General features: G+C 37.8%; 1 protein-coding gene across 8 annotated transcripts in view; it reads right to left on the bottom strand.

Annotated features, from left to right (window-relative positions):
• Window positions 1-349: 349 nt before the first annotated feature.
• The window catches only part of RESF1 (retroelement silencing factor 1), a 28,672-nt gene continuing 17,168 nt past the window's right edge, over window positions 350-11,853 (bottom strand). For 5 of the 8 annotated variants that reach the window (XM_023643333.2, XM_023643335.2, XM_023643334.2 and 2 more), the window contains 3 exons: window positions 4,923-9,996; window positions 3,553-3,636; window positions 350-1,104 (listed from right to left, as the gene is read on the bottom strand). In XM_023643333.2, the coding sequence (XP_023499101.2) occupies window positions 938-1,104; window positions 3,553-3,636; window positions 4,923-9,942 (5,271 nt within the window). In that variant the 5' untranslated portion in view covers window positions 9,943-9,996 and the 3' untranslated portion in view covers window positions 350-937. Of the gene's footprint in view, window positions 1,105-1,534; window positions 3,637-4,922; window positions 9,997-11,568; window positions 11,746-11,853 lie in introns of those variants that run through there. The other 3 variants (XM_070271218.1, XR_011440018.1, XM_070271217.1) reach the window with 3 other exon arrangements.

Here is an 11,853-nt window from a genome sequence, read left to right as displayed (position 1 = left end):
CATTAAGCCACGCTGAGGCAGGGTCCCTCATGCCACAAACTAGAAGGACCCACAACTAAAAAAGACACAACTATGTACCAGGGGGATTTGGGAGAAAAAGGAAAAATAAAATCTTTAACAAGAATTTATGAAAATAACCAACACTTTTCTAGTGGTCATACAGTAAAACTGAGATACATGTGAAGAATTATATTTTGCCTTCACTGCTTTCTTGCAATTTCCTGAACCTACTAAAATTTTTGGGACAGCTTAATTAACACTTCTCCTTTTAAAAACACCTTTCTAAAATACACCCTGTTGTGAGGGTAGGAAATCAAACACAAATCAAAGCATTACTATTTCAAATATATTTGTTAAAAAATAAATGTTTATTTCAAGTATGAAAAGTAATGTTTAAATGTTATCCAAAAATTGTGTTCAGTTTAACAAGTATAGAACAAGACTTCTGACAAAAAGTTTACAATCAGGTATAAAATACGTACGAATATACTTTGACATTCACAGTGAGCATTTTTGAAAATAAGTTTTGCTAATAAGTTCTAGAAAAAAAATCCATTTACAGTCCCAGCTAACACAAACAAGTCCTTAACTGAGGAACACGCCTCCCTAGGGATGGACAGTTCGCATTTCAAAATAAGAATTGTGTAAGAACTCATTTTAAAATCGTAAACTTGGTTCAATAATGTCAAAATACAATACCTTATGGTTTCCCTGACAAATGCCATCTATTTTGTACGTCTGCTACCCACAAATAAGGTTCTCAAGCCATTTTTATTAAGTAATTTCAATGATATACATAACCTAAGTGGTAACCAAGCTCTCTGAGAAATTTCAGCGTGGCAATGCTGCGTATTTCCAGCAGAGTATTCCGAACGCAAGATGACAGAAATTTTCTGGTGGCAATTACAGAACCATCAGAAGAATTAAAGTCTCAAAATTATTTTACAGGACTGCTACAAAGGCTTCTGCTTCTCTTCTCCAGGTACATCTTTTTGTAGGTTTGAAACATTGCTTTTGAATCTTTTACTGGGTTTTGTAGTGTCTCTATTCCATCTGCACTGAAGCTTCTCTTGGAGACTCTTGAATTAGCCAAAATATTACCATCTAAGGAAACAGAAATTTTATTTATTACTCTTAATTAATGTTAGTGACCAATATACAACCAATCAAAATTGAGAGGGAAAACACGCATTCTTCTCTGGGATAAAACAGGGCCAGAAGTTAGAAATCTGAGTGCCAACTATGGCGCTTTACCTGTAGAATTATGAATTATACAAACAGGACACCTTGCCTCTCCTTTGAGGGCTGTTTTCTACTCTCATCCTTCTCTTCACTGTCCAGAGCTGTTCTGCTCAGCCTTTACTCTTGCTCAATGGAATCTCTTACTTTGCATACTATAGTAAATGTGACCTTCTTAACAGCTATCTAAACTACCAATATAAAGAGCACAAACACCAGCCAGTTCCAAACAGTGAGTGGAAAGGACTGTTTCAATGTTCTGGCCCTGCTATGCATTCGGTATTCTCAGACATACCTGTACATTTCTGTTTCGTTAGACCATTTCATTGTTGCATTAGCTTCACCACCCTTTTTTTTGATGGTCCCAGCTTTTCCTACTTCTGTGCATTTCAAGATATGCCTCTTGATCTCAGTAGCTGTTTCCCCTACTCAGAATTCCCTGACTTTTCATTCCTGCTCTAGTCATTCTGTTCTGGATAACAGTCTTGTTTCACCTCTTTCTGCCTGGATGGGCCAAGGATTCTGTCCTCTTAGTTCTTTTATTTGTTTCAAGTTCTTCTGTCATTAGCTTTCCTTCATGTCACTAACAGTGATGCCTGAGGTGGGTCTCCGAGTTGCTTTCCACTGGATTGTTATTGCCTCTTCTGACAGTTTCACAACTGGCTCCATCCACATTCCAACCTTTGCGACCAAATTTAGATGTGTCCTTATCTAAAGCATTTCTTCATAGCTGCGTGGGAGCTCCCGACATTTGTTTCTGTCTCACTTCAGGCTGGTCCACGTTCTCCAGCCTCTTCATCTTGGTATGTTTCATCTTTCACTGTTCCCGAGTCCCATCAGACTTTTCGCAGAGCTCTGTGACTTCTAAGTTGGCTTTTCTCTCACCCTGCTGCAGATCTTATTGTGTGTGTGCCCTGGTTTGTGCTTTTTTCATGATTCGGAGTACTGATGTCCTACCTTCATCGTTTATTGCTCATCCTGTTTGTGGCTCTTTATATCTGTCCTTTAGCTCACGTTTATCTCTGAGCTTCTTTGGTCAATGCGTATGCAACTGTATTCTCAGTATTTTCAGACTCAGATTCCAATTATGCTTCTCCCTTTCTCTCGAGACAATACTTAGTTCTCTCCTATTCCCAAAGGCTTTTCTTGCCCCAATTTCCACGCCCATTTCCATCTTTCTCATTTTTGACTTCCTGGTTTGCAACTTTAGAAGAGTTTTTCCCTACTCCCAGACCTCTCACCAATTCATTTTCTCCTCTTTCAGTGTTTCCCTTCTTTCTTTGAGTCACTGATTCAACTTAAGTTTTCTCCTATACGCATGACTCAATTTCCACATGCCTACTTATGTATATTTGTTTTAAGCTCTTTTCTCAACCTCTGTCACACTTCCTCTCTTTTTAAAAAGGTGCTTCTCTTTATATTAATTGCTCATGGTGAAATTCCACTTCTTTCCATTTTCAAGTGACTCTAAACCCTTGTCTTTGTATATTCAATTAACCAAAACTAAGGTAAAACTGCCAAACCTTAGCTACTAGTTCAATGAAAAACCCTAAGAACAAAGTACAGTCACTTCACTAATTAAATCAGATACTGAAAACTCTGGTTTTTCTAGTTGGCCCTGAGCCCAAATCCCTCCCCTGCAAAAATAATTTTAAATAGGAGCATCAGTCTCTCATCATCAAAATAACTTAAATTCCATACTTAATGAACTTGGAAGAGACGGGACCTGGTTCAAGTTCCTAGCCTTGTAACTTTAGTCAAATGATCTAACCTCTCATTGATAAAATGAGAATATTCCTGTCTACCTGGTTTTGAGAATTAAATGAATTAGCTTGCAAATCATTTAATCTAGGAGTTGGCAAACAGGGTATGGCCTGCAGGCCAAGCCCAGCCCTTAGCCAGTTTTGGTAAATAAAGTTTAATTAAAACATGGCCCATACTCATTCATTAATTATTCTACGGCAATTTTCTCACGACAACATCAGAGCCGAGTAGGAAAGAGACCTTATGATCTGTGAAACTTAATATTTACCGTAAGTTCTACACAGAAAAAGTATGCCAAACTCTTAGCTAATACATTGTGCTGAGAACTACTTTTTCGTAAAAAGGAAATAGATCATTGCTTCCTTCTCCACAGCATGACAGAAAAAATAAGAAAATGTCTTCCAACCACTCATAGACACAAACACGGAATCATTTAAAAAAGAATGTGGGTTGAAAACCAAACTTCACAATAGTTTCATAACTATTAATCCAGCTTATACACCACAGAGTGCCAGATAAGTAAAATAAAAATTTAAACAGTGATTTTACCTATTTCTTGGCTGGCTTCCGGCATCCTTTTCTCCTCAGTTACACATTTTAACCAATCTTCTTTCGTACTTTTTATTCCTGAAACTATTTAAACATTTATTTTCAGATCTCTAGATACTGCTATTCATCTCTTTTAGTACTATAATGAAGGAAAATCATGTGAGCTTAAAATAGATTTTAGAAGGCATCAGATATATTCACATGTAACATAACTCTAAAAAGAGCCCGGAAAAACGCTTTCTTCCAGTTGACATGCCTGAATATCTCACAGTTGAAAAATGAATTCTTTAAAAGTTTACTTTCACTATATAATCATGTTTCTCACACTTGGGCTGAAGACCAACACATCTTAAGGTATTTAAGGGCACATCTGATAGCAGTTGTCATTCACACAGCCCCCAACCATTTCCAATGTTCCCGTTACACCCATGCCTCGAATTCTAAGCATCTAGTTAAAAGGACCAAGTGTAATCACCAATACTTTACAAAATGAATTTTACACTCTATTTAATCATATCCTTATCACCTTCCAAGAAAATGTACCATATTTACGTTCAACAGATACCATCTGAACAGCACAGGAGAAACTAAGATTTCCATTCAAATCCTTTCGTTTTCCAAACTGGGTTTCTCAACACAATGTTTTAAATATAATATCTACAACCCCTAAATGTTTCCTTACTGCAGCAAATATTAGTCATCTAAATTTTCTTCTTCCTTCCTGCACTACATTGAGAATTCTGTCATTCAGCTAACCAATAATCATGTCTGCTCTTCTGGGTTTGGTGACTCAACATTGGACAGTACTGGTTCAGCGGTCCTCTCATTTCAAGATTAGACTAGACATTACCAGTTTAACTTTACTGATAACACAGGCACCAAATGCTTCAAAGATGACAATAGGTTAAAACCATTTCCATATGTATCAAAAGATTTCACTAAAAATAATTATATATGTCCTAACGTTTAGATCAAAATTTCAAATTCACAGGGCTTTGAAATTCCAAGCCCAAAGGAGAATCAACAAAAACAAGACTCCTGAGATAATGTATACTTGACAGTTTTCTAACTCAGCACAAAGAATGTTTTTCACGATATGGCCTTCTTGGTACAAAATGAAATTTTCGCATTTGGCAAACCTTACAATTTTATATACCTCAACTTTAGTACAAATTACATACAATTTACAATAAGGAGGAGATAAACTTAAATATTGCCCAACGAGCCACTGATTTACTGAGGAAAAACAAATACCAAGTAAGGGCACTCAAGTCTTGCCTAGCTACCCAGATAGCATGAGAGGTGCCACTTGCTGACCCACAATACTTTACAATGGTGCAGACACTAACTATCAAAAATTCATACCGGACCTTGCACAGGAGCCTGCTTCTTTCTAGGACAAAGCTGCAGATCCTTCCAGTCTTCAGCAGGGTTTGTATTCTTTATTAGTCCATCTGGACATAATTTAAACTCCAGCATTCTTGATTTTTCTGTGGTATCTTTCACAAGCAAAAGGCTCTTAGGTTTCTTTTCTGGTCTCTTCTCTTTATTAAGCTTCCTGGGTGAACCGTCCAATTTCGTGAGACAGATGCTCTCCCGTTCAGTGCATTTAAAGGCGACTCGGTTCAGGTAGAGTTTCCTTTGATCCTTGGCTTGGGAAGACGTTTGGCTGAATTCAACTTCATTACTTACATTGGCTAAATTTTTGTCTAATTTGCTTTTATCAATCCACATTTTATCAGCCTGCTTTCCACCCACTGTTCCTTTAACATTCCTCGAAATGTATGTTTTAGACTCCTCAGAATGGTGGGTTTTGAGGTTTTTATCAAGGCTTACATAAATATTTACAGGTTCTTTTGAGGTCTGCATGCTGCTAATCTGTCTCTCGTTTGGTTTCCCACAACTCCCTACTCGCATAGCAAGTTTACTGGACCTGATGTATTCAGAATCACATGGTACGTTCTTCGCATATCTTTTTAATGCTTTGCTACCCCTAGCTTCTTTATACTTCTGCCTTTGTAAAAACTCCTTCTGTGCTAGAACTCTATTAAATTTAGATGCACTATCCTTGGAGCCCGAAGACTTAACATTTGATACTGTCTTTTCTTTAACATTGGCTCTTTCATTTGAGGTTGCCAAAAAATTACATAACTTAAATGTACCACCTCCCACATTTCTATTCTGCTCTCGTTTATCACATTTCTTCTTCTTTATCTCTGAAACAAGTTGGTTTCCTTCGTCTAACTTCCTTTTTTCCAAAATTTTTTGTGTGCAGCCTCCTGCTTTGAGTTTTCTCTTTTCTGGTGATACTGACAGCAACGAACCTTTCTTCATATGTAGATCTTTATTCTTATTTGTCAAAAAACCCATCTTTGTTTTCAGTGGACATGCGTTTGGTGCCATGAGCCTCTTCTGCAGGCTCTCTTGTGAAAATTTTGTCATTTTGTGACCGGAGTGAAAAGTTATCTCATGAAACTGCAGTTTTCCTTTTCGTTTGTAACTTTGCAAGGAATCTAGTTTTTTATCACCTTTAGATAAAAACTGACTAGAAGATTCTTGTTCTGAGCTTGGTGAGCTGTTACCTTTTAGTTGGGATATATCTGTTATATTCTTGCCTTGATCCATCAAAGGAAAATGCTCTCTACCATCTGGAGGAGACAGAGGAACCTTCGGATCATTATTTAGAGGACTATTAAATCCAATAGGGTCATCTCTATCAGATGCGCCCTCTCCTTGTTTACAACTATTGGTCTCCAAGGGAGGACACTGATCTTTCCCTTTTTCTTCCTCTGAAGTCAAGTTTTTGACGGAATTACACTGGCATTGGGGTACTCCTTCATAAACCATAGAGAGCCACCCCAATGCACAGCAACGGACATCGTCTTTCTCTGAATCCACCGTTACAGAATCAGAACTTTCTCCATCTGTACGTGCTTGTGGGTCACACTGGCTCCCTTCTTTTGTGACAGGCTTTTCTTTCTGAGGTTCTGTCAACTTGTCTGCCTCACAGGCTTGATCATCCTGTTCTGGAAATAATTCTTTCATTTCCTCTGAGCTTAATATAGTAATTTGTATTTGGTCTGTTGAGTCTGTTGAGTCTTTGGGGTCACATCCAATCTCATCACAAGTTTGATCTTTTGAGATCTGGTCTGTTAATTTGGAGGCCACAGAACCGTTACGTCTGTTCACAGCTTCAATACCATAGGGAAATTCTTTTAAAAGTTCTGATAGCTGATCACGTAGGTATAAGATGGATGTCTTATCATCAAGAACCTCATTTCTTGCAGGATCTTGGGCAGTGTAATCGCAGGACATATCGATTTCCTCCAGGAAACTATCCTGCTGACTAGCAACCACCGAACACAGATCATTGGCCATGCTCTCTGTTTTAGTGATGTGTTCCAGATTGCTTTCCTCTACAATGCCACTATCTGCCTCAACATTCTTTAAAGATGATGATTCTGCAAGTTGCAGTGACTTTGACTGATCAGGTATTTTATCTGAGATATCTGTGCACTGTCCAAAATTATCCTTTTGAAAACCAGGGTCTCTATTTTCAGTGACGTTATCTAATTGTTGTTCACTACTAATCACTTGGTGATTGGGGAGAGAAGGTTTCTGTGCCTCAACCTTTTTCAAAGGGGGTGAGTTGAATATCTTTGCTATTTGGGAATTATAAGATGTATTACCTTCAGCAAGAGAACAGATATTATCAATCTGTAATGCATCAACATTCACTATATCACTGTCCCTTGAGGTACAGGAGGCTTGCCAATCACCCACAGGATAAAGGATATCTGGTTCTGATTTGGTATGCTTTCCTTGATTAGTATTAGGTGTGCCTTCTAAATGACCCTTAGTTGACTCATTTTGCTTTTCCTTCTGAAACAGTGGGAAAATCTTGGTGCTTGCTGTCGTACTTGCTACTAGTTCATTAACCTTCAAAGCAGCAGTAACTCCAGGATTTTCTGCCAACTGATTTTGTAAGCTACAAACACTGCCTTCTTTAATAACCGGATACATTGCTTCAGGTGAAGCTTCAGGTGTTATTTCTTTGACAGATAACGTTTTGACATCTGAAAGAATTAAGGGTGACACTATAGCAATCTGAAGTTCTGTTCCCTTTGTAACAGTTGCACCTGAAGACTCAGAATTCTGCACTACCATTGACAAAGCTGATTCTTGTGAACTGTTTACCTTCTTATTCTGAGAATTTCCCACAAGTGAAAATGGACTTTTGTCACAGATTTCCACAGGCTTTGAAATTCCAACTGCTGTTGTGTTTGTTCTTGACCCATTACACTGTTTTTCTTCTGTAGTTTCTGAAGGTTGTTTTTTCCACAGAGAAAGACATGTTGCTAGCAATTCCATGGGACAGTGACTGTCACTTTTAGAAGACATTCCATTTGCTGAGGATTTACCCTCAAGGCAAAATGAATCGTCTGAAATCTTGGCATTTATATTACAAGTACTTGGAGTTTCCACGGTTTTCAAATTCGGCTGGTTATCAGTGATTTGGGTATTTGGATTCCTTTCAAAACTATGTGGTTTAGAATCCTGAATAGTTTTATTAGCATCTTTTGATAATTTCCTCTGAGTTTTATCTCCTTGTGTAAGTAGACTGAGAATTAGTTTATTTTTATTTGGATATCTTGAAACATATTCCTCAAAAGACGTAGACTGAGGAAAAGAAGTTGTTTCAGAATTTGTTGGCACATTTTGTTCAACACTGACAAAATTTCCGGATGAAAACTGAGTGTTATTTAATGTTGCCTGGGTAATCTCAACAGCTGATGTCTTTAAAGAAGTCATAATTTTCAACTCATGTAACTGGTTTGGCACTGGCAACTTTTCTGAACAGACAGGATTTTGTAAAATGGAATTGACTTGGTTAAAATTTCTGCAATTGGTGTCCTGAATGTTGGAATTCAATGTATGGTGTGTTCGATTTGTTTCTTCTACAGATTCCATGGCTGGTGGTGGTTTATCCTTTGCAGCCTCTAGAGTGACTGGGGTTACCAGTGGTCGAGACTGGATTTGGGCAGTTTGATGAGACAATTCAGAATTTTGAGCCGATTCACTATAAGAGGTATTAGTTGTTTTAACACAACCTGCTGCCATCAAAAGATTTTTATTAATTTTAATTTTCCTTGCGAGTTCCGAAAACTTCTTTTTTATTTCAACTAATGTTTTAATATCTCTCACTAACTTTTCTTTCGCGACACTTGTGTCTAGTACTTGATTTGAAGTTAGATTGCAAGCATCCACTCTTTTCTCTGGATTATTTTCAGGAAGAGTCTGAACGCCATCCAGCGAAGATCTAATGGGTTCACTATAAGGCTGACTGACACTGGAATTTACTTTCAAGTTACAGGAATTTCCAGTCCTGCTGACATTTTCGTTAAGGTTTTGCCACTGCTGTTGAAAGCCTCTATAAAATTCTTTCCTCATTTCAGGTAAATGCATTTCTTGACTCTGAGGAACTTCCACGGAAGAGTGTTTAATAATATGCTGAGTACTTTGCAAAGGCTGGCTGGCATATCTACAGTCATAAGGAGGAGGAGGTCTTCTGTCAGTTTGAGCAACCGCATATTGATATGACTGTATAGTTGCAGCTTGCTTTGACTGTAAAGTCAGTGCAGAATTTGGAGGGTGACTATTTTTAACTTGTAATGATGCAGCCGGCAGAGAGTGCTGTTTCTGAGTAGGATCTTGCAAATAGCTTCGTGATGAATAACTGTATTGCTTTGGAAGTGTTCTATAATCTGGATAAGTCAGTCCATTGGATGGATACTGTTGTGCCCAATCAACCTGTCGCTCTGATAAAGGTGGGTTAAGTCTCGGGTTTCCCTGATAAGTTACAGGACCGCTTCCAGAACTAGAAGGGATCATCTGTAGTTGCATAGAATAGGTATCTGATGTTACAAACTGATTCTGTAGTGGGTGTACATTGGGCGCATTTGTTCCAAAACTAGTTTGCTGGGAGAGATTTGCCCCTGTATGAGAAAACACAGAATTCCTCATCGGTGAGTTCAACCATACATTTTGTGTAACTCCTGAAGACATTTGCAAATTGTGATTTAGTTGTTTGGGTCCTTTAACATTTGCATACGTTATTCTTTCTACTGAAGTTTGTGAGGCCACAATCGTCCCACTATGCATATCAGAAAGAGGGATTTGTTGAGGAGTTTTGTAATTTCTCATGTTGAGCAGCGGCTGTGAAACTGGATTTGAATTACTGAAAAACATGCATGCTTCTTGATTACTTCCAGGATAGTTTAAAGAACTTTGAGATGGTGTGTTTATCAAAGCCTGCTCCAAAAAAGATGTTTGGTTTTTAGGATACTGTGGTGGTAAGGCAACGCTCTCTGGTTTTGTATTCCAATTCATTGTTGATTTGATGTAGTAGCAGTGTACTAAAGTCAGTTGTTTGAATGTCAGAACCTGTAGAAAATAAAGATCTTTTATTAAAAAGCTGTTTTGCCTAGACAGAACTTCTGGGAAAATTAATTAACCTTAACACCAATGCTGACTCTACCTATTGCAATTCCTGAAGCCTCAGATTAGACAAAATCTCATCTTTAATTCAAGGAAGATGCAACAATAAATACGGCAAATGACAATGAAATTTCTGGGGTGTTTAACAGGAATTCATTCTACACAATACAGGTAGCATTTTGTTTGTTACACTTAAGTGGTAATCACTTTCTGCTTTTAACTAGGTCTTTATTCTAAATAACTCAAGCTCACTGTAAAAAGAAGAAAAAAGACAAGTTCAAACATTTAGTAAAAAGTCCTTACTGTTCACCCCCAATGTCTAACTCCCTAGGATATCTATTGCTATCTCGTCTTTCAGAAAATTTCCATACATCAAAAACACTAATACATAAATAAAACCTCATCTTTTAAAACAAACGGAATCCTGCCAAACACACTGGCTACAGTTTGCCTGATTCTCACTACTATACTTAGGATTATGTTGTCATTTCACTACACATATATCTATTTCATTGTCTGCAATAACATCCACTATATGGCTATACCTCCATTTAACCAGTCCTTCATTTTGATGGATATTTGATATTCTTAAGTTTCTGCACTTATAAACTATCCATTAGTAAGCATTCTTCTGTTTATATGCTTTTATATTCGTGATAAATGTTTCCAGAAATTCCTAGAAATGAAATCAATGTGTCAAAGGACATTAAAATTCTTTCCATAGTGATAAACTGCCTTCCAAAAAGGTTGAAATAATTTACACCCTACCAACAGTATATCTAAAAACAGACAAATCCATAACCATAGTAAATGATAGGGGAAAGACAGATTAAATAACAAAATTAAACAAACTTCACTCAAACATATTAAGAGGACACCCAACAACTGCAGAACACACATTCTTGCCAAGTGCGCATAGAATTTTTACCAATATTGACCACACGGCTGGGCCATAAGCAATTCTCAATTTTCAAAGGATTAAAATAATTCAGATTAATTCACAAGGGAATCAATACAGAAATTATAGAGAAAGGTAAGCAGAAAATTGAGAAATAAGGAACTGACTTTATACTCATGCAAAGAGAGAGAGAAATAGAGAGCTTTTGCAAGAGTGAGCTCCCTGGTGTTTCTTCTTGTACTTATAAAGGCACAGGTCCTATCAGATCAGAGCCCCACCTTATGACCTCATTTAACCTTAATGACCTCCCTAAAGGCTCCATCTCCAAATATAACCTCCAAATTTAGAGGTTAGGGCTTCAACAAGAATTTGGGGCAACACAATTCAGTTCATAACAGGCTCTCATCCCCATGTTCAAATAAGACTTGAGGACAATTTATAACATTAAATAGATTTAGTTTTAAAAAACTGGGAAAGAATGTCCGCATTTATCACAAGAAGTGAGAATAGTAACAAGTTAACCCAAGGAAAATGAAGTCAGAGTGCAATAAACAAAATAATAAACAAAAACAGAGATTCAACAAGTCACAAGTTGGCTCTTTAAAAAGAATAATAAATACCAATAAGCCTCTGACAACTGATGATTAAAAAAAGGAAACACAGGGGCCGGCCCGGTGGCGTAGCGGTTAAGTTCGCACGTTCCGCTTCTCGGCGGCCCGGGGTTCGCTGGTTCGGATCCCGGGTGCGGACATGGCACTGCTTGGCAGCCAGGCTGTGGTAGGCGTCCCACGTATAAACTAGAGGAAGATGGGCACGGATGTTAGCTCAGAGCCAGGCTTCCTCAGCAAAAAGAGGAGGACTGGCAGTAGTTAGCTGAGGGCTAATCTTCCTCCAAAAAAAAAAGG

Source organism: Equus caballus, chromosome 6 (genome assembly GCF_041296265.1).
Source record: "Equus caballus isolate H_3958 breed thoroughbred chromosome 6, TB-T2T, whole genome shotgun sequence".
NCBI lineage: Eukaryota > Metazoa > Chordata > Mammalia > Perissodactyla > Equidae > Equus > Equus caballus.
This window is presented reverse-complemented; position numbering and strand designations above follow the sequence as displayed.